Below are 21,260 nucleotides of genomic sequence, written 5' to 3'. Positions count from 1 at the left end.
AACCCAAGCATTTACAGTCAACTGCAGGAGCTGACCACAGGCGTGTTCATCATAACTACATATTTGGGAAATTTTCCTTCTTCCTGCAGCAAGCCAAGTTACCCTGCAGCGCACAGCAAAGGCCATAGAAACGAAGAGGATGGGATGGAAAGCTTATAGCCCAAACCCTGACATTCCTCAGGCTTGTGTTCAGCCTTTTATCTCTGCACTGCCCGGTGGGAGAGCAAGGTGCCAGTGTGCAGTGGGATGCTGAGGGAGGGGAGCAGCAGCCCAAAGCTGTGTGGCTCCGGTGTAGTGCAGCTGGAGGGTTACGTAGTGCTACCTCCCTAAAAAGTACAATGCCCGAAGGATATGCCACCAAAATATTAAGAGTAGAACTGACCATACGCTGGCGAAGGAGGACAAAAGCCTCCAAGTCATTTGAACACCATCATTATGATTTTATTCGCTGTCAGAAACACCAGTATGCCTCTGTCACCATCATATGGTATTTGCACGGTGCGGATCCAAAGGGAGAATCTGATACAACAATTTTTTCTTGGCTCAAGAAGACGGAGAAATTACTCAGGAATTTCTAATATATAGGTATGTAATTAAAAAGCAAGTGCATCTTCCAGCGAGAGACTTGGGAAGCATCCAACCGCAGGGAAAGCCCTGTGAGTTCGTGTCTGTGTATCCTTAGCGCGCACCGCCGTATCTGAACGGGTGCTTTGACGATTCCTTGAACGATATCACAGCCCGCTGGTAAGAGACGTGCTTTCACACGGAACCGCCCCGTACCGACGCTGACGGGACGCGGGCCGGAGCACCGGCCGCTCGCCCCACCCCCACAGCGCCTCAGCGACGCGCGCGGCGCACATTCGAACGCCAACGGCCGCCGGGCCCCGCCCCGCCCCGCGCGCCTCCGCCGTGACGCAGGCGGCAGCGCGGTCACGTGTGGCGGAGGCCGGCCCGTCGAACCCGGAGCCGCCGCCATGCCTCTGCCGCCGCCCGGCCGCCCCCGCCTCAGGCTGGCCCCGCTGCTGGCGCTGCTGCTTCTGGCGGGCCCGGCGCGGCCCATCTCCTTCCAGCTGCCCGGCAAGGCGCGGAAGTGCCTGCGGGAGGAGATCCACCGCGACACGCTGGTCACGGGCGAGTACGAGATCGGCGCCCCGCCGGGCTCCTCCAGCGGCCCCTCCGCCAACCTCAAGGTGCGGCCACGGCGGCGCCCGAAGGAGCGGGCCGGGGGCGGGCGGGCGGGCGGAGGGCGGCGTGGAGGCCCCGCCCCGCTGCGCCGGGCCGGGCCGCGCTGACGCACCGGAGCGGGGCGGCGGGGAGGCAGCGTCCGGACGGCGCTCCGTACGTGGGGCCGCTCCCGGAGCGGCGGCGTGGGGCGAGCGGGGCCCGGCACGGGCCGCGGTGCGGGGCCGTGCTGGGCCGGCACTGATTGGCACCGGGCGGAGGGAAGGAGCGCAGTGACGTGGCTCTCGCGGAGCTGCCTCGTGCTGTGCGGCGTGGGCAGGGAGCAGCGGGGAGGGGGTCTGGAACGCCTCGTGTGCGGCCGTGCTGAGCTTATCCGGATGGCTCGCGGGGCTTAGTGACGTACTCTGGCTTGCCGCCGCTGGCACGGCAGAAGGAGCTATCAGGGTACAGCCTAAAGCACCTTTCTGCGCGCAGGGGAAGGGTGAGCAGCGTTGAGAATGTTCCTGTCGATGTGACGAGCAGCTATTAAAACACACCTTGAGTATTTCTGCCTACAACCTGCATTTCTTCACATTTCCCAGCTAGCTGTGTAAGGTCTGCTGCTTCGTCATCGGTTGTTAGCAGCTCTCTGTGTGCCTTTGTCAAAGCTCCCACAGCCTTCAGAAGTTAGCACACAGCACTTAGTGACAGGGTGGGCTGCTCAGGGCCCAGAAATGGCAGTGTTACACGGTGAGAGTGGGAGAGCTGCTGAAACCAGGCTGCCTCTCCAGCACTGCGCTCAGATGCTCGGAGGCATTGTGAGATTGGCTGCTGTATTTGATTAAGGACAGAGCAGGCTGCTTTGGAAGCCTTTTTCTTTTTTAATATATTTTTTCTGCTATCTTACATCATTTGTAAGAGGAAATTTGTCTGTGTATAGACAGACATACAGCTGTAGTGCTTTACAATCTTGCTCTAATATTTGCCAGCTAAGATGTATGTATTTCAGCTTGAGTGCCATATTCCTACCACTCTTGTCAGGCACCTTCATTGCCTGTTGTCCTGCTACGGCTCCATCTCCTCCAAACCTTGCCTTTTTGTATAGTGGTCTTGGCAAGTGGCAAGGCAGTAAATCCCATGCTGGGGTCTGGCTTTGCTGCTGAAGCAAGTATCCAAATAGGAGTGCTCACAAAAGGAGCTCTAAAATCAATTTGATGTAAAATAAATAAATGTTCTGTTACTATTCCAAAAAGCTATAAAGGAGAAATAAGAGTCCCTGCTATTCCTGCTCCCCTTCTTACGGCTCAGGTATGTGATGGCTCCCAGCATGTTGGACCTGCTGGAAGTGCTGCAGCCCCTGCACTAGGTGCATCCTGCTTTTTCTTTGTATCTTTTTTTCTGGGGGAAGGTTAGCTGTGGGCATTGTACCTGCAGGTGGTCTCACTCCCCCCACATTGGACAGCTGGCTGCAGTCCCTGGATTGGCCACGGAGCGTAGGCGTAGGGTAGTTAATTTTGGCTGTGCTCGGTATGGTTCCTGTCCATGGGCTGAGCTTTGTGTTTGTGATGCTCCAACACTAACAGTGGCACCCTCTGTTTGGGAGGAATCTGCGCAATCTGCCAGCTGGCTCCAGGAGGGAGGCCCATGGGTGGCTGACGTCTCGCTTGGGCCCGGTCACGTGCGTCAGTCCCATTGTTGGGACTGGTGGCTTGGGGAATTGCTGGGCTGTTTGTCAAGGGCGAACAATGCCGTGTCTGTGGAGGGTTGTGTTACTGTAAATAACGTTTGAATATCATGAACAATCCTTTTCAGGACAGCCTCTCCCCCTCAAGTGTTCTGGCTGGGCTATTAGCAGCTTCTCCCACCCCCGCACGCCCAGCTGAATGGGCATTTGGCTGATTTGGGTAACAGCATTCAATATTGATAGAAGCAGATAGCAGAGATTTGGCTGTCTGAAATCCTGTTTATGAGCAGGCTGCTGCTAGACCTATAAAGGACAGAAACTGATCAAGCTGCACGATATCCTCTAGCTAAAGATTAGCTCTGGTCTATGGAAAGCCCCAAGGGAGCAACATAATGGGGTCATTTGAAAGCTTTCTTTACTGTGTCCTTGTCACCATTTCTTGGGACTGAGAACCCGCTGTGCAGATGGTACGATATCAGCCCAGATGCACCATCAGTATCTTGGTTAATCAGGACTACACTGCTGAATGGTGTGCCGTGACCAGAATCCAAGCTCTTTTGCCATGGCCAAATGCAGGCTGTCCTGCACTGCAGAAGAATCTGCTCGCTAGAACTGAATGCTTCCAGTAGTTTGGTGGCTTCCAAGCAGGATACGGTCTGTGTACAGCTGCACGGAGAACAGCAGCACAGCTGCCTGTGCCTGCCTGCTTTGGATGGGTGTGTATCTGCATGCTGCTGGAGTACGGGTAGAGCTCTGGAAAGGAACTGCAGTGCTACACCGCAGCAGTGCTCCGTGTTGTTCTCAGATGCTGACAAATACCACATGATGCAGGGGAAGCTACAACAAAACCTGTAACAGACAATTATGAAATACACTACATAAAGGAAGTTTTCTCCTACTGTCTTACACCTGAAGGCTTGAGGGTTTATTATTTCTTTTGTCTAGTGTAGCAGCTCTCATTTTCCATCAGAAGGTTCCAAATCTTAGTAGAAGGTAGGCCTCAGTGGTATCCTCTGGGGAGTTAATTAGGTGCTCAGATAGGAAAACAGGAGTGTTTCCCAAAAATCGTGTTGGGTATGTAGCATTTCTGTATGGTTTGTTTTATTTCTTATGGGGAAACAAGTTGTTAGATTGCACAGTTGTTTTTCTGTTTAAGGTGAAGGGAAGGAGAATGGCCAACCTATCTTCCTTGTACACAGAATACTCTGTGTACCTGTCTTCTGTGCTTCTGAAATTACTTCCAAGCTTTTCAAACGTATCTGTTGAGGGAAACTGGGATACATTCCAGTGGAAAGCACGCTGTTGATTTTCACACGGTTTTGTAATACCTTTTTTTTTTTTTTTCACCCAACTTCTTGGTCAATGTATTTCAACTGATTGGACCTCCTAAGTGAGCGCAATAATTCTCGAGCCTGTGCCACGTAATGTGTGTCTTTTTTTTAACTCTTGGTTGGAGCATTTTTGTAGACGTGCTGTTTTTATCTATTCTTAGTAGCTTCATAGACGTGGTGCAAAGTAGTCATTATTCTCTCTGTGCAGTCTGAATTGTCCTCTGAAGTGACTGTTGTGGATGTTGGCACCTAGACCTTGCGTAACTCAGGCCTGCACTGATCATTCATTTCTAGAGAAATAGATGTGCCTTTCTCCATCTCATCTTGTGGGGAATTAGTCTTTTTTGTCCCATAAGGCTTCTCTGTACTTGTTACTATGGGAATTTATAAATTTTACTTGCAAAAAGAAGGCAGCGGTTGACACTTCATGCATCTAGACTTCCTAAATGTAGTCTGTATTCAGATGTCATAAGAGGAAAAGAAATGAGTGTGGTTTTCAGTTTTGGGTTGGTTTTCTTTTTCTGTTCTGTTTCTTTTTCTTTTTGTATGTTTTGTATATTTGTTTTAATGTAAGAGTCAGTGATTGCCTGAGAAGCACTCTGACTTTGTCAGCTTAGTGAGGATGAGTAGGAGAGAGTTTGATGTAGTTGCCAGGAAGGAGGAAAACTGTAAAAAGCAAAGTATCTGATCCATTAGGGAGGCTAGGAGAACTCTTTTACTTATCATGCTGCCAAAACTCTAGTGTGAGCCTATGGCAGTGAAAAACTGCATTCCTTACTCTTGTTATCTCTTTTACAGATAACTGACTCAGCGGGGCACATCCTGTATGCTAAAGAGGATGCAACTAAGGGCAAGTTTGCCTTCACCACTGAAGACTATGACATGTTTGAGGCCTGCTTTGAGAGCAAGCTTCCTGTGGGTAAGTGAAAGAACTACTGGCTGCCTTCACTTTCTGATGAAGTTGGTGTAGATGTGGATGTTTGGATTAGTGGTATGTGTAAAGTCGTCTTGAACATAGTCTGCAGAACATTTTGACTTTTAAAGCTGTGTTTCAGGAGTTTGTGTGTATTCTCCATGGTGCAGAATATCTGCTGTCTGTGTTGCATTTGGAAGTTAAGTATTCCTCTGTGGCTGTTGTATAGAGTGCTCAGGTTTCTTCTGTAACAGGAAAAAGAAAGGGGAAGTGTGTTCCTCCTACACAGGTTACCACAGTTGCTATGAATGGTGGTAGCAAGGAGCAAAACACATCTCTCTTGTTCTTTTCATGGTTCTTGCCATCCTGCAGTCAAGCAAGGACAAAGCAGAATACCCTCATCTCCAGGACATAGTTTTTCTGTCCTGTTGACCCACTCCCCTCCTTTGGTGGAATGTAATCTCAATAGAATATGTACTTTGCAGCAATCCTGTTAGGCTAGCAACTGTTTTCTGGAGTTCCTGTGTGTGTATCAAAGAGCGTGGCCTTAGTTTGCACCCATAGCTGCTGAGTGGTCAGTAAAGGGAAGAGGAAATGAGCAGGGCGTCAGTATTGCCTTTGTGCTGCAGGGATGGTTGCCTAACAAGCCTCAGTGCTCGTTTCCTTTGAGCCTGACGCATGTGCTGCTTTGATGGCTGGGCTTAGCTTCAGAACAGATGTGCTGAAAGCAGCTGACATAGGCTTCAGTCTGGTTTGCTTTGAGTAAGTATGTGCAAGTTTGTAGGTGCTTGCATCTTTTCACACGCTGTCGGAGTTCTGCTCCCTGGAGCCACTTCTCCCGTGTCGTATCTTAGAAGATCTCAAAGTTCTTTACAGAGCAGTCACTAGCAGCATTCCTCGTATCTCTTGAAATGCAGCATCTGTTTTGCTGTTCTGCTCCATGAATAACATGCAAATAGTTTGCAAGCTGAAGAGAACTTTTCAGATACAGAAAAGGTATCTTTATTAAGAGGCATCTGGCTTGTAGCACCTCTTCTATCATGTTTTTCGGATGAAACAGTGACTCTAAATGGGTTCTGCTTTTATTGCACTGCAAAGGTGGTAGGGCTTCTCAGTGCTCCTTAACGCATCAAGACATGCAGGTGTTAGTGACTCATGTGGGAGAGTCACTCCTGCTATATACTGTCCAACACCTGGGTGTTTGGGAGGTCTCCAGACAGTGCAATAAATCCTTTCTAGCTTCCGTGTGGTCACACAATGAAGTGGAAAAGTCTTCTTTCTTTAGCTGAGTCTAGACTTTCAGTGCTTGTGACCAGAGGTTTCTTGCCTAGACTGAGCTTCTTAACAGCTCTTTTGATTCTATCAAAGGTTTGTTCCTTGGCTCCCTTGTCTTGTTGAAAGTTTATATTAAAGCTTTTGGCACCAATGAGGATAAAATATTTCTAAATCCAGCTTCTACTTGGTGACCAGTGGGGGGATCAAAGTGCCAAAATCTAGAGCTGTTCAATTCAGCAGCTGGATCCTCTTCTGAAGGCTTTCTCTTTAGGTCCCTTTGAGCTACCAGTTTCTTTTTTTGGGGGGGGACATAATCCTTGCTAATGATAGATACTGCATGATGGAGATCTCCAGATTTCCCATGCCTGTGTTGGATATCACAGAAATGTTGAAGTAAGAGTGGTGGCACCGTGAGGCCTGATCTTCTGCAGGACTTGATGAAGTCAATTAGAAAGAAGTAGCTATGTCGCAAGAAGTGCCTTGTTCCTCTATAACGCAAGCAAGGGAATGAGACAACTGACTGAGATCTTTTTTCTCCCCGTGTTTCTCTTCAAAAGGTTTTATTTTTTCATAGTTTCTTCAAGTAGGCAATCAGGACTTTTAATGCTCCAGCTAAGGAGGATGTTGGTGGAGTACTGGGAGAGGAGAACTGTTGGTAGAGGAAGCCTGGAGCCGTTGGGCCCTGAAGGATCTAAGCAACTGGGATTTCTCAATCCTTAACCACAGAAATAAGGAAGAAGAAGTGAGAAGGAGATGCTGTGTAGAAGGTACATATTACGAGAGTGCAGGCAGTCTTAGGGTGCTTCTTGAATACAAACTTACCCTCTTCTAGTTTAAAGCCGTTATTCTTTGTCCTATCACTACACCGCAGGATAAAGACGCCTGCTTCATCTTTAATTCTTTGCTCGTTCTTTAATCTTTAGTTTCTCAACCTCGTGTTTAATGACTTATTTATTCTGCCATTTCTCTGTGAAACATTTTTGACATCCAGTTCGATTATCTTGTTTATCATTTGACTTTGCAAATTAGGAACTTCCTTTGTCTCCCAGGAAACAGCTCTGTGCTTGTTTGAGCTGGCCTCTTGAACACTTTCAAGTGGGAGATGTGGTTATCAGTTGGATAGTTTAGTTCAAGACCTCTTGTAGTTACTATTTGTTTTTCCTTTGCTGCTGATCTGCTCTGCTCTGGTGAGCTCCAGCTGCAGGAGGAGCAGGGAGGATCTGACAGGCTTAAAGGAAGCTTCTTCTTGTGCATTGTACTCAGAACGCTTCTAGAAGTGCAGCTTCAGTTTTTCCAGGACAATCCCTGACAATGTTAGCCTCATGCAGAACGTCTGCTTTCCGTCCCTTTGCACCCAGCAGCTCTCATTTTTTATGCTTTCTTTCTGCCTCCTGGCATCTCTCCCTTCCAGCCTGACAACTGAATCCTTCCAGTTCTGTTTTCCTGTTTGCTGGCCTTTTCATCTTTCTCGTCCCTTCCTGGAAGCTCCAGCTGAACACCCGAGTTGCTGTAATTTAAACACACAAAAAACCTCTCTCTGAACTGTGTGCTTTGCATTTTTTTCTGCAGCTACTGTTGGCTACCCTGCCTACCAGTCTCCAGGCATGCTGATATAAGGCGTAGGTGGTCAAAGCTTGTTGGCTGGAGAAAGGAGCACTGAGTGGTTGTAGTCAACATGTCTGCTAAAGAACAGTGCTGGGTTTTAAGTTTATTCTTGTGGTATCTGACCTTGTATAAGAAAACCAAAAAGTTCCATCCTAATCCTAGTTTATTCAGTAGACTCATGTAGCTGAGTTTGACTTTTGGGCTGCAGTATCCCTTAGGAAATCTAAGTAATAGTTTGTAGTTGATATGGGCCATGTTGCTAGGAGATTATTCCATGCGCTGGTAGCAGTAGAACCTGGAGGTGATTCCACTCTGTTGTTGGAAGAGCCGCTTAGTGAGTAGAGAAAAAACTTAAGAGGCGCTGTATTGAAGGTCTGGAATACATTCCTAGCTCTGACTGGAGCGACCCTTTGTAACCTGTACTTTGAATTTGTTTGTGAACTGAGAGATTGTCCACCTGGCAGTCACCTCAGGCAGTGTGAGTATTGGACATGGTCCTGGATAAAGGCTCTGAAGTTTGTAGTGTGAGTGAATTCAAACGTTGTGCTGTTCTGGCAGCTAGCTGAGGACATCCATATACCTCAGAGTGCTGGGATTTAGGAATGTGTTATGTACAGACATTTCCTTGGTGGGTGGTATAGTGGAACGTACTCAGGTCAGCTGACGTGCTACATTCTTTAGAGTATCTTGAATGCGTAGCCTCTTTTTTTTCTTTCCTGTGCACATTCTCAGATAGGATAGTTAATAGCCATTTAAAACAAACAAAAAAGCTATTAGATATAGACTTCCATAGCCTTAAAAGTTAAGATTTTAACCTGTTGTGCTGTTGACTGCAGCCTTTATTAGTCTCCTGGTATCTCGAGATTTGCATTAGCATTGTGGATCTTAAGACATCTGGTCAGTTTGTTCCCTGAAAAGACATTTTGGAAAAGATGCTGCCCTAATTTCTGCAATGCTGTAGCATGAGGAGGTCAGTAGTCCTCATATGCCACGTTCCTTGATTATAGAAGCTTTCTTCCTTCTGGTCTAAATGTAAAATCATTTATAACTCCAGTAACCTTGATAAGTTATTGGTACACTTCCTGCAAGGAAGAACGTGGGCTTCCCAGTTGAATATCAGTCCCCCAGTGATTTGCCTTTAGCCAGCATGTCTCATAGCAGCTGGTATTGCTCTTCTAATCCTTTGCAGTTTTTACAGCAACTTGCATCCTACACATACTTAGCACTTTTGGTTACAGCTTGTTCCCATTATCTTTGGGAGGCTCTCCTTCAGCCAGGATTTATTCTGTAGTCTCTGTATTTTTAGGCTGGACTGTGCTGCCTCCGCAGTTAGCTGCAGACATGGAGGGGCGGGATGTTGTGAGTCCTTTCTCAGCACTGGGGAGAGCTGGTGATTTCCTGGCAGGCTCACTGTTTCACACAATGAATCCTTTCATTATGCTTCCAGGAACAGGGAGGATGCCGGACCAGCTCGTGATTCTGGATATGAAGCATGGAGTTGAAGCAAAGAACTACGAGGAGGTATGTCCCCTGGCTGCCTGCTCTTCAAACTCCCTTTCCCAGCACTCACGTGGTGCTATTTGTAGATCTGGGGCTTGTGATGGGAAGCTGTTTTCCCAGCGGTGATGAAAGCTTGTCTGCAACCTACTGTTCTAGTGAAGCTTTGTATGCAAGAGGGGAAAAAAAAAAAAAGACTAACATCAGCTAAAATTCATTTGGTGCTCTGTAAACCAGAGCCTAATGTGTGAATATTTTTGCCAGGACAGTGTGACCCAGCTTCTGGGCAGAGGTATTAGAAGCAATGAGATACTGAGATGTGCAGTGTCCCCTGCCCCAGCATTGGAGAGCATTTTAGGTTAATATCGGAGCCTCTTAAAGGTCATGTTGCTTTGTTACATTCATTACCTTCCTTGCTGTAGGATGTACTGGTGTGACAGCCCTGAAGTGGTACTCGTGCATTTGTAAGAACTGGCAATGCATCAGTGTGAAGGTATTCAGCAGAGTAGTAGTTGGTGTGAGATGGGTGTTTGGTTTGAAGGTGTGACATTGGGAACAGGCATAAAAACTTAAATGTTTCCATCTTAGCAGGACATAGCTTTCTTAGACTCAGGAGCAGCTGTGCAGAATAGCAATTGCTTTGTGGCTGGGACAGTCTCTGGCTGGTTTGGATGCTGAATTTTGATGACTGCTGCTATGTTTTTTGCTTGCTGGAATTTGGAGTCAATAAGCTTCCAGACAAACCTGTGCCTGAGAAAATCAGAGTTGTTAGTGGAGAAAAGTTCCTGCAAATGTTTGCTATGCTCACTGCTTAAAACAGACTAGGAGATGTCTGAGAATAGAAAGCTGATAGCAAAGGACACTGCATATAGGAACAATTAGAAAAGTAATGAATTTCTCAGATGATTGGGCAGGAATTTTTATATCCTTCTTCTGTGTTTTGGAGAAGCTGTTCATCCCTGGCTGGACCCCGTCTTACATGAAGAATAAAAACCGCTTGAGGTCAGGGAAGAGCAAAGCAATCATTGGGCCAGCTGCCTGGCTAACCCAGCTGTTGAAATATTACAAAGATGTTGAAATCCTACAGGGTGACCCCTGAGAGTTTAACTGGGAAGATTCTGGTGACTGCATGTGCAGAATCTCTTTAAATCAACCCTGCAGCATACTCTTGAGTTACATCGAGGTAGTCTAAGGTACTTCTTGAGGTACATTAGAGTAGCCCTCATTAAGGAGGAGGAGTGTTACCTAGAAGCATTGTACCAAAGAGAACCTCTGTTGGAACAACTTTGTACAACTTATTGGTTATACTGATAAAACTTTGCATAAAAGCAAGTATGAAGTATGCATTACACTTGTTTCCAGTGTAATTATACCAAAGGTAAAGGTCCAGGGACAAACATGGGAAAAGAAGAATTTAGGCTTGCAGTCCCATTTGATTGCAGGTCTAGGCATTGCTAGCAGGCATTCTTGATTTTTGAGGACCTCTGTGTGACAGACTGTCCCAAGCCTTGTTGAATCCCTTGCAGATACCCTGCTCAGACTCATCTCCTGTTTTTATAACTGCTATCGATATTCAGTCACACTGTTTTGCAGTGTGTTTTTCTCTGCCCCAGGCTGCTGTAGTATCCATGCTTTTTAACTTGAAGGGTTGTTGCAAGGTCTTGGGGAGGACTGTTGCCCAGAGTTCTCTCCTGGAATTGCTGTCTTTTTTGGGTCTCTTGCTTATGATGTTTGTGTCCTGTAGTGCATCAGTGATCTGCCCTCTCCTTCAGTTCCTTTTGCTGAACTGCTACAAGAAGAGTTGATGAAGAGTGTTGATTGAAGGTCAGTGATGCTGACCTGCTTGTGCATGGATATAGGCAGTGGGAGGAGGGATAGCATCCCAGTCTGGCTTCATAAGTTTTCATAGCTGCAGATACTCTTGGGGCAAAGCAACTTGGTGATGTTAAGGTTAGGAAATCTTAATGACCTGCTGCATGGCATTGCCAGACCTTAGTTCTCTGAGATAGGGCAGTTTTCTCCGTTCAGTATCTAGAAATGAGGGTAGGAAAAAGCTAAAGGTCTCTTCAGAGAACACCAGGAAGGCTTGGGGATTGAGGTTCCTTTGCAGGTATGCAACTTGTTGCTGATTCTTGCCTATGGTCCCTCTAGCTAGGGAGTTAGGCTTTGCATATTTAAGAGGCCCCACTGAGAAGCTCAGTGGCATTGTTGCCTCAGTTGTTATTCCGGCCCAGATGTACTTGTGTCTTCCAGGATGGTGTTTCACTGTCATGAGGCCTAGGGGGCTTCTTACAAACTCTTGGAGCAGCTGCACATTGGCTGCACTAGAAATGAGAAAGTTTGTATCTGAGAAATTAGCTATCCAGTGTTTCTACCTGTAGATATTAAGAGTAGCTGAAGGGAGTGCAGGATGGAGCAGGTGAGCCCAAGTTTCTCCCTTTCTAGCCTTCTGTGAATATGAGAGAGCACCATCCGGGAGGATAATGGAGCTGCTCTGCCTATGACTTTGTCAGCAGTGATGCCTGAGGCCTTGTGCGTGCTACAGACCTGCTGCTATAGCTGTGTCAGCAGAGTGCAGGCCATAGGCATATTTCCGCTAGTGCTGGTTCTTTAGCAAAGCTCTGCTAACAGGTATGAATCCAGGCCCCAGAGTTTTATCTGTACAGCCTCTTGACTTGAAGACAGGAGGATTAGAAGGATTTTAACCTACTGTTTCCTTCTACCTCCTCATACGTGCATTCCAAATTGATTCTGCTGTGTTGGCAGAACTGTAATACACAGCTCACCTCAGCATAAAAATACTCAGATGACTGCTTGAGGGCCTGCTGCTTCCCAAGTTCCGTGTGTCATGTGGAGACCCTTCAGTGAAGTGTTTGATTAGCTAGCAGTGTCCTGGACGTGAGTGTCTCTTCAGATCAGGTCTGAAACCTGAGACTGTTTCCAGTAGCAACATTTTGGGATGCCTGCTCCCTGAGCGCCATCTATTGTCTGCCTGAGAGTATCTGGACCACTGAGAGATGCCATCCTGGCCTCGTTTCTGAGTCACAGTGTTGAGACCACTGCTTCAGAGCCAGTCTGACCCAAACGTGCACCATAAATTTTCTATAGCGTGTCTTTCTTGCACTGTGTGATGTTTTGACACAGTGTCTGTCGTTCCTGGTGGGGGCATTCAAAAGTAGTGACAAATTCTACGCAAAAAACAATGTATGTTTTGGATAATACTGTAGTAGTGGCAGGATCTGCGGTTAGCTTCCCTTTGTGCTGTGCTTGTGTCACCAACTTTACCTAAGGTTTAGTCAGGACAAAAGCTGAGCTTATACATTCAACTTCAAATAGTTACTGTTGTGGACTGTGCTAACTGAATTTCCTGTTGATTTTTCTCTTAGATACAAGTCTGTAACTTGCAGGTTGCATGATCTGCACAAAAGTGATGTCCCATAAAACCAGATTTTATGAGGGGAAGCTTTTAAATTTTTTTAACTGGCTTAAATGGAACCCATCTCATAGATATTCCAACAGCGTCATCTGGTGGAGTACATTGTGGTGTGTGATCTCTGCTCAGAGTGGCTCTGTTCTGCTGGCCTTGAGGTTAACAGTATAAACTAAAAAGCCCTGAGTGCCTGTGGATGTAATCAAACCACTGCTGTCAGGAGTCAGGCTGCCCTGACTTTCTGGGACACATGGCAACATTTAGCCATGTGAGCATGTGAGTCTCAATGCTAATATGCAGTGTGCATGTATAACTATACTGCACATGTAAGTGACTGTCAGTTGTATCTTGGTCTGTGTCTTCTGTTCACTAGAGGTTTAGCCATCTGGCAGGCTCTTCTACCCACTCATCAAAAGCGAACTGTGAATAAACGAACTTTAGGCTGAATAAGGAAGAAATGTGCATGTGTGCGTACTGTGCTTCTCTGTTGAGTAGGAGGGGTAGACCTAAGTGTGCTTTAAGGAACAGGTGGGAGAAGTGGTAGTGTTTTATGCAGTGGTAGTTTCTGGCTCGCAAAGGTGTTACCCTAAGGGGAAAGATCCCCCAGATCTGGAGTATGTGAGAAGGAGTGGTTCAAACTGGCAGTAAAAGCTCATGTGGGAGTTCTCATTTTTGGCTTAGTGACTGTCTGACTATCTTGTTTTCTAGATTGCTAAAGTGGAGAAGTTGAAGCCTCTAGAAGTAGAACTGAGACGCCTGGAGGATCTTTCAGAGTCCAATGTTATGGACTTCGCTTATATGAGGCTACTGCTAGAGCAAATGGAGGACACTAATGGTAAGAGACAGCATGTTCCTTTGGAGGACTCGAGCTCTAAGTGACTCACTGCCACTGAATTTATGACTAGGATAGCATTTGGTGACCAAGCAATCACAGTGGCCTCTGCCTATTCTGTTTCTATGCTCTTCATATTTCTCTTCTTTTGAAGCAGTCACTTAGTCCTTCATGGCTCACTTCTTGTATCCTTTTTTTTTCTTCTTTTTTTTCTTTTTTGCTTTCCCTTTTCCTTTTTCTTCTCCTTTTTTTTTCTTTTTTTTTTTTCTTTTTTTTCCTTTTTTTCCTTTTTTCCTTTTTTTCTTTTTTTTCTTTTTTTCCTTTTTTTCCTTTTTTTCCTTTTCTTTTTTTTCTTTTTTCCTTTTTTTCCTTTTTTTCCTTTTTTTCCTTTTTTTCCTTTTTTTCCTTTTTTTCCTTTTTTTCCTTTTTTTCCTTTTTTTCCTTTTTTTCCTTTTTTTCCTTTTTTTCCTTTTTTTCCTTTTTTTCCTTTTTTTCCTTTTTTTTCTTTTTTTCCTTTTTTTCCTTTTTTTCCTTTTTTTCCTTTTTTTTCCTTTTTTTTCCTTTTTTTCCTTTTTTTTCCTTTTTTTTCCTTTTTTTTTTTTTTTCCTTTTTTTTCCTTTTTTTTTTTTTTTTTTCCTTTTTTTCCTTTTTTTTTTTCCTTTTTTTCCTTTTTTTCCTTTTTTTTTTTTTTCCTTTTTTTCCTTTTTTTCCTTTTTTCCTTTTTTTCCTTTTTTTCCTTTTTTTCCTTTTTTTTTTTTTTCCTTTTTTTTTTTTTCCTTTTTTTTCCTTTTTTTCCTTTTTTTCCTTTTTTTCCTTTTTTTTTTCTTTTTTTCCTTTTTTTCCTTTTTTTCCTTTTTTTCCTTTTTTTCCTTTTTTCCTTTTTTTCCTTTTTTTTTTTTTTTTTTTTTCTTTTTTTTTTTTTTTTTTTTCCTTTTTTTTTTTTTTCCTTTTTTTCCTTTTTTTCCTTTTTTTCCTTTTTTTTTTTTTTTTTTTCCTTTTTTTCCTTTTTTTCCTTTTTTTCCTTTTTTTCCTTTTTTTCCTTTTTTTCCTTTTTTTCCTTTTTTTCCTTTTTTTCCTTTTTTTCTTTTTTTTCTTTTTTTCCTTTTTTTTTCTTTTTTTTCTTTTTTTTTCTTTTTCTTCATTCATAATGTGAACTATTCTGTACTATTTAGTGTTGCCCTTTAACCATAATTTAACCTTGTTCCCTCTGCATTTATTTTCAAGTATTGCTGGTGCCTGTGTAACTGTGCCTTTACATCACTCGATGTCTTGTCTTTGAAGATTTTCCAGAAGTGGGAAAGGATAATCCTAGGAATGTTGCCCTCTTAAGGAGCATTTTATGATGTCAAACTCCCATGTGATGGTATTTTGTGTGTTTCAGAATCAACAAACACTCGGGTTCTGTACTTCAGCATTTTCTCCATGTGTTGTCTCATTGGACTGGCCACCTGGCAGGTATTCTACCTGCGTCGTTTCTTCAAGGCCAAGAAACTGATTGAGTAAAGGAACAAGTCCTCCTCCCCCTCTTCACAGCCCCAGCTGGACACTGCTGGAACCCAGCCATGTCCTCCCAGAGCCATCTCACAGATGACACTCGCTGACTGGAGCTATTCTGCAGGAACTTGAACCCTAAAAGGGGAGGGGAGCATAAACATTGGAAGCAACTGGGGACTTCAGAAATCCTGTTGGATATTAAGGGTTGGGGAGCTTGTGGTGGGTTTTGGGATTCCTGGGTCAGCGATTAAATAAAAATGATTTTTCTATGACAGCTGCAGCAAGCTTTTGCACTGTCTGTTCTCCTCTTATAATCTTGGCTTGATGATGTCTCCCATCTGTCTGTGACTGTAATGTTACTCTGAGCCACCTGATCCAGCATTAGGTGCTGTGCAGCTAGCACCAGGGCAGTGCTGGGGATTCCCCGTTCTGAGATCTAAGCCTCATGCGAATAAAGGTGAGTACAAGACAATAGGTTCATCATTCCAGCAGGGGCTGAGGTTGGAGGAAGGTCCAAGGTTTGGTCCCTGTCGCGGACCTCGGTGTTTCTCCCTGTGGGAGCTGGAGTTTTTATGCTGATGGGTCGAGGCACTTAAGCATATGATGATTCAGTGTGGAGGAAGGGAGAGCCTTGGAAGGAGGGTTTAGTAATATGTTTGAACTTGGAAAGGAGAAGCCTGCTTTGCTTAAATTGGCTGTCCAGCCTTGGTCCCCTTATTCCATGTGCTTGTGTTGGATTTGCCTCTCTTGTTCCAAAATGATGCGGCAGTTTTTCTGAAAGCCGTGGTCATTGGTGACCTTTTGTGCAGAGGAGAGGCCTCAGTTAGATACAGTCACAGAGCAAATTGAAGCAGGTTATGCTAAGAAACTTGATTTTAAATTGAGCAGGAGACTTTTCTCATCTAACAGTATAACATTTATTCAGCAGGCAGGTGGCTAGACCTCATTTTCTGAGACATCAAAGCAAGGTGGGTTGCTGTCACTTTTGTGCGGCACAAAGGCCTGTACCCTACTTTGAGGTCTGAGGATGCAAGGGTTGCTTTGCAAGTTAGCAGAGGAGTTGTTGGAAGGACATGAATGAACTTGAAAAGCACTGCAGAGTAGCTAATGCTACATCTGAGGGGTGTCTGAACTGTGCCCTCCACCAAACTGTTACTCTGTGCGGTGCCACAGTGAGAGCAAGCAGCCATTCATAGTTTCTCAGCTGTCCACATGCAATTGTGTTGCATAAGCAAGGCTAAGGAAAAACAGGTTAACTTTTTGGACTCGCATGCTGCAGTTTTTAGGCAGTGATTAAAATTCTTAAGCCTTCTCTGCATTTCTTCAGAGGAAATGGTTCGGCAGCACAGCTTTCTGGTCTCAGGTGCCTCGACCCTTCTGACATGGGAAAAGGTTATCATAGCCCTAGGCCCAGCCTACCATGTTTTAAAAAGGAAAAAAAAAAAAAAAAAAGCATTCATGATTTCTAACTTGAATCTGATCTATTACCAGGAGGGAAACAGTTGTCCAGGGTGAAGCTATGGGAAAGAGGGTGAAAAGATGACATACAGTCATCTAAATAAGTTCACTTCTTTGCCATTGCTGAGATCCTGGAGTAGTTTGTTCTACTGGCAAATGCTTATATTGCTTTTAATTTTAATTTTTATTTTTTGTAAAGCTATGCTAAGAATCCAAGTCCACTCCCCTCCCTTTGCATCCATGCTAACCTTGTACACTTTTGAAAGTTGTTACAGTGCAGAACAGCAGTGATGCCACAGGACTGAATTACAAGTCATTTGAAGGTAGCTTTAGGTCTTGCAGTTTGAAGCCTGTAGATCTGTTAAGGTATTTTGATTTTTGTTTTTATACAAGTTGAAGACAGTCCACGCAAGGGGCTTTCCCTGTCTTGTCTATTATGACATCCTCTCCCTGTCCTTATCAGAATACAAACATACCTTTTTCTCAAAAATGGTGGTGAAGCCTTAAGTTCCCCAGGTGACTGTTACGGTATCATCGCTGTAGTGCTGCACGTTGATCCTCACTGTGCTGGTGTGGTTATGGGGAACAGATGTGGGAGGCTTATACGGATTGACCTTGTAATGACTGGTTGGGGAATTTTTTTGATTTTTCTCAAATAAAATTTCTTTGGGGAAAAAAATCCACTTCAGTTGTCTTTGTGTCTTGTCCTTTGTGCACGTCCCTACTGACTGCTGCTGTTTCCTACAGGCTGAGCTGTCAGGAAGCAGAAGGAACACAGACCCCCTGGCATGCCTTCAGGTTTTTCCAGCAAGAGTTCATTTCTGAAAAATTTAAGAGCTAAAGGCTCTGGTGGGGTGCCAGGTGCATGGGTTTCTCCTAGCAGTGGGATTGGCACAACAAATGCTGGTCATTCCAAAAGGTGTTGCTAGTAGAAGTTACCTTTTGTTTCCTTTTTTTTCCCTCCATTCTTCCTAATCATCTTCCCTCTATGTGGAGAGGTCTAAAGACTGCCAATTTGTTTCACACGTGGCTGATAGTGAAATAGGGCTGGTGCCATAGGACACAAGGTTCAGTTTTCACAGTCTGTTCCCACGTTCATTAAGACAAATTACTGTCAGTTTTGTGCTTGAGAGGAAAATTTAAATTGTCAGGCAGGTGGGTTAGTCCTTGTGAGTGACAGATGCTTAGTGAAGGGAGTGATTAGGTATTTACTTGCTTCTGCTGTCAGATCACCTCTGCTGAGCCAGTGATCCTTTTGTTGTGCAGTGACCAAGTGAGATGTCACATGGCAGAACTGAGGCCTTCTAAGTTCTACATAACTAGGTTGTAATATCAGAATTTCTAGAGTGGAAATTCCCAGATCTTTGGATAAGAATTAATGTCTACAAGTTCTTGCTTGGGTGAATACTTGTATGTGAAATTGTACAGCTGTTCCCATGCGGTAGGTTGGAGGTGGGTCTGTGCTGTGCTGTGGATGCAGAGCAGTCTGTTCATTCCATTTTACTTCTGGGAAGTGGGTTAAAGTTGAGCTATTGCAGATACTTGGGTCCAAGCCCATCTTTGTGTGTGACAGATGCATCGCTATTAAATCTATAATTGCCTGTGGCAAACTGCATCAGAGGTTTTCAGCCTCTTCCACCCACTTGTCAATGTGACTAACAATTTAATTAGCACACCGCTTACACAGCGCGTGAGCATTCCTAAGTAAGGTATAACGCCGTGTTCCCTCCTTTCTGTCAGCGTAGCTGCTGTGTGCGTGCTGTGGGAGGAGGACGTTTTACACTCTGCTGCTCATTTCTCGCAAGTTGGTCAGAGATATGAGAAACAACCCAAGTGTGCAACACCTGTGCTGTCTCCTGACTGGCAAGATCAGTGTGTTTAGCTGTGGAGCAGCTGCTGAGGGGCTTCTGACTCAAACTGGTTTGCCAACTGGTTTGCCAACTGGTTGGCAAGGTCTATAGGGGATTCCTGCCCGCGTGTTTCATAAGGTCCTACTGCAGAGATCCGAGAAAACTCTCTTACCCGCTGCAGTTTTAGGACATGAATTTGTCTCAGCGCTTCAGCTGCGCCCTCTGCTGTGCTTATCTTGCTGCAATCTGTCAGAGCTCTGCCGGCATTGAACAAAGTCTCTTTGACTTGCTGAAGTCAAACAAAGTTTGGTGGGAAGGAGGGAGCACAGATCTGAACTGGGTACATTTCTTAGAGCTGAAAAAAGCTGGGCATGTGAAGTCCATTGCAGTTCAGTTCTGTCTGCTTCCTTTACCCCACCTGAAACATTTGTATCAGGCCTATCTGCCTACCCCCAAACAAGCACCAGTGCTGGTGCGGTGGCTCTGGGAGGCTTGCCTTCCTTGGAGATTTAGAAAAAAAATACATGTTGACATTTCTGGGATCTTTCTGTAAGCCTGGACACTACTGAGCCCAAGCTTTTGCCTCAAAACAGAAACTCTTTGCATTTGTTCAGTGTTTGCTTTGAGCTGGAAGTTGTTCGCAATAGAAGGAGCTAGAAGCTCTGTTTCAGCTGCAGCTGAAGTGACAAACTGTCTGCAAAATGTTGGCCGTTGATTACTCCTTATGTTGTAAGCAGTTTGACTTGTTTTATTTCAATTTTTACAGTGAAACATTGAATAACTTCCTCAAAAAAGGAAGGGATAGAACTACTCTTGCGTAGCTCGGTCTCACTTCTGTGGTTTTCTCTCACTTATTTCCTTTTGTAAGTGATATGCCTGAGGTAGTTTTCCCTGAGCTTAAAAACCAACTACATGATGTGATCTTTCCATAAGCTATACCAGGAGGTCCGGTTACCTTTAAGCACATGATCTGTTCTCCTGGTTCTCTGGGGCACACTATCCCCATACCTGCCACACAAACGAGGCATGCAGAGGAGTGGGCACCTTTGAGTTTTCCTGTGTTTTTGTGTGACAGATGCTATATTGCACTGCAACTTCAGTTTGGTTTGCTGCAGAGCTTTACCCCTACAGCACATACTACTGCTCATTCTGCTATATGTGTATTTAACTGGGGTCTCATTGTGTTGGTGTCTTAATTGTAATTAACCATGTGGATGACTTTTCATTTCTTCCTTCTCAGTGTGGACTGCACTTTCCCTATGTTAGTAATGTAAACAGAATACTGTCTTGACTGCTGAAACCCCTCAGTGACATCCTTGATCTAAGGCTCACATTCACTATGGTTTAGTTTAAATAGCAGTGTACCTACCTGAGTCCAAATTGATCTTTGTACAATGTTTAGCAAGAGACAGAATGGCATGCTACCTCTAGACCATGTGGTTTCTTTCAGTTAGTACTTTAGTTAAATAATAAATAAATTGCTAACTTGGGTGCTTACTCTTCATCCACATGCCAGTGAATCTCCATGGGCAGCATCTGTTTGTATTTTGAGTTGGAAGTGACCTGCAAGGCACCCATCATTGAGTCTGACTCTCAGCTCCACACAGCACCACCCAAAAATCAGACCCTATCTGTTGCATGCTTTACATGCATCTTGCTGTGTGTCTTACTGCACAGCTCTTTAAAGCATAGGAAAATCAGAGGTGTGTGTGCAGTGGCTGTACCTATGGTAGGTACTGTTGTGGTCATTTTATGGCAGCTGTGTCATGGTTGCAGGTAATGGACAAGATAACTGTACTTTTCAAATATGGAAAAGGAATGTTGATTTTTTTCAATCAGTATTCTGGTGTTAAACAGCTGTTCAAGGCTCTTTAATCTCAATTCCATGAGCCTCTGGAGCATTAGTTTTTATTTATTATTCTAATTATATTTTGGTTCACACTGCATTTAGAAAGGTACTCTCTTTGCAGTGGGAGGATGGAATCCTACTTAGTAGAACGTGTCTGAGCTTTTTCATGTGTAAGTTCTTTTTTTTTTTTCCCTCCAAAAATTGCAGTACCGTTTTTACTACTTCTAAGGACAAAGTATTTGTATGGCAAAGGTAAATTTTAGTGGACAAATTATTCATTTTTAAAATAAAAGTTTGTAATGGTGCACCCCCCCTTGGTTCACACTGAGCAATAACAACCTTCTGCAAGGTATGAGATGGAAGCCAACCTGCTCTCTTGTGCCTGGTTTTAGGGACTTACCCCTCAGCTCCTGAAATCCCCTGTGACTGCGGGGTCAGGTATCCAAAAGTGATTTTTTCTCATCATGAAACAGCCTCCTGATCTGTAGTGGTGGCTGTAGGTCTTTGAACACAAAACACCGGCATCACGGCAACGTGTGTTACCTATGAAGAAAATAGATAGTTTACTTAAGGTGAAGGTTGCCAATACCTTCTTAAAACAGAGCAATTACTGCAGTTCTGTCTTTATAATGTTATCTATGAAGTTTTCAGTTTTTCATCTCAGAGAAAAACGTCACAGATCAGGAGTGGCACAGTAAGGGATGGGTGTCATTTGTGATGTGAAGTGTGAGTCCATCACAGCCAACCGTCATCTTTGGGGCAGCTGTCTAAGCTCTTCATACAATTGCAGTTTATCATCAAGTTCTCCCAGGAACAATTATTTTTTCCAAAACCTGTGCTAGGTGTGTAGTATAGCAAGGAAAAAGCAAAGCTGTCTGATA

The 21,260-nt window shown here is 44.6% G+C and overlaps 2 protein-coding genes across 4 annotated transcripts in view; one reads left to right on the top strand and one right to left on the bottom strand.

The window, feature by feature from the left end:
- Positions 1-419: 419 nt before the first annotated feature.
- Positions 420-21,260, bottom strand: part of ZC2HC1C (zinc finger C2HC-type containing 1C) — a 52,157-nt gene continuing 31,316 nt past the window's right edge. For 2 of the 3 annotated variants that reach the window (XR_014883657.1, XR_014883656.1), the window contains exon 5: positions 17,040-20,922. The gene's annotated coding sequence lies outside the window, so the exon portion shown is untranslated. Of the gene's footprint in view, positions 10,217-17,039; positions 20,923-21,260 lie in introns of those variants that run through there. The other variant, XR_014883658.1, reaches the window with a different exon arrangement.
- On the top strand, positions 975-17,363 carry TMED10 (transmembrane p24 trafficking protein 10). The gene is made up of 5 exons (XM_085225337.1): positions 975-1,190; positions 4,975-5,095; positions 9,417-9,490; positions 13,605-13,731; positions 15,110-17,363. The coding sequence occupies exons 1-5, from the start codon at positions 975-977 to the stop codon at positions 15,229-15,231; spliced, it is 660 nt and encodes a 219-aa protein (XP_085081463.1). The 3' UTR covers positions 15,232-17,363.

The sequence above is a fragment of the Meleagris gallopavo genome, chromosome 5, assembly GCF_905368555.1.
Source record: "Meleagris gallopavo chromosome 5, MGAL_WU_HG_1.1, whole genome shotgun sequence".
NCBI lineage: Eukaryota > Metazoa > Chordata > Aves > Galliformes > Phasianidae > Meleagris > Meleagris gallopavo.
Note: the sequence above shows the minus strand (reverse complement) of the source record. Positions and strands in the feature narration are given on the sequence as shown.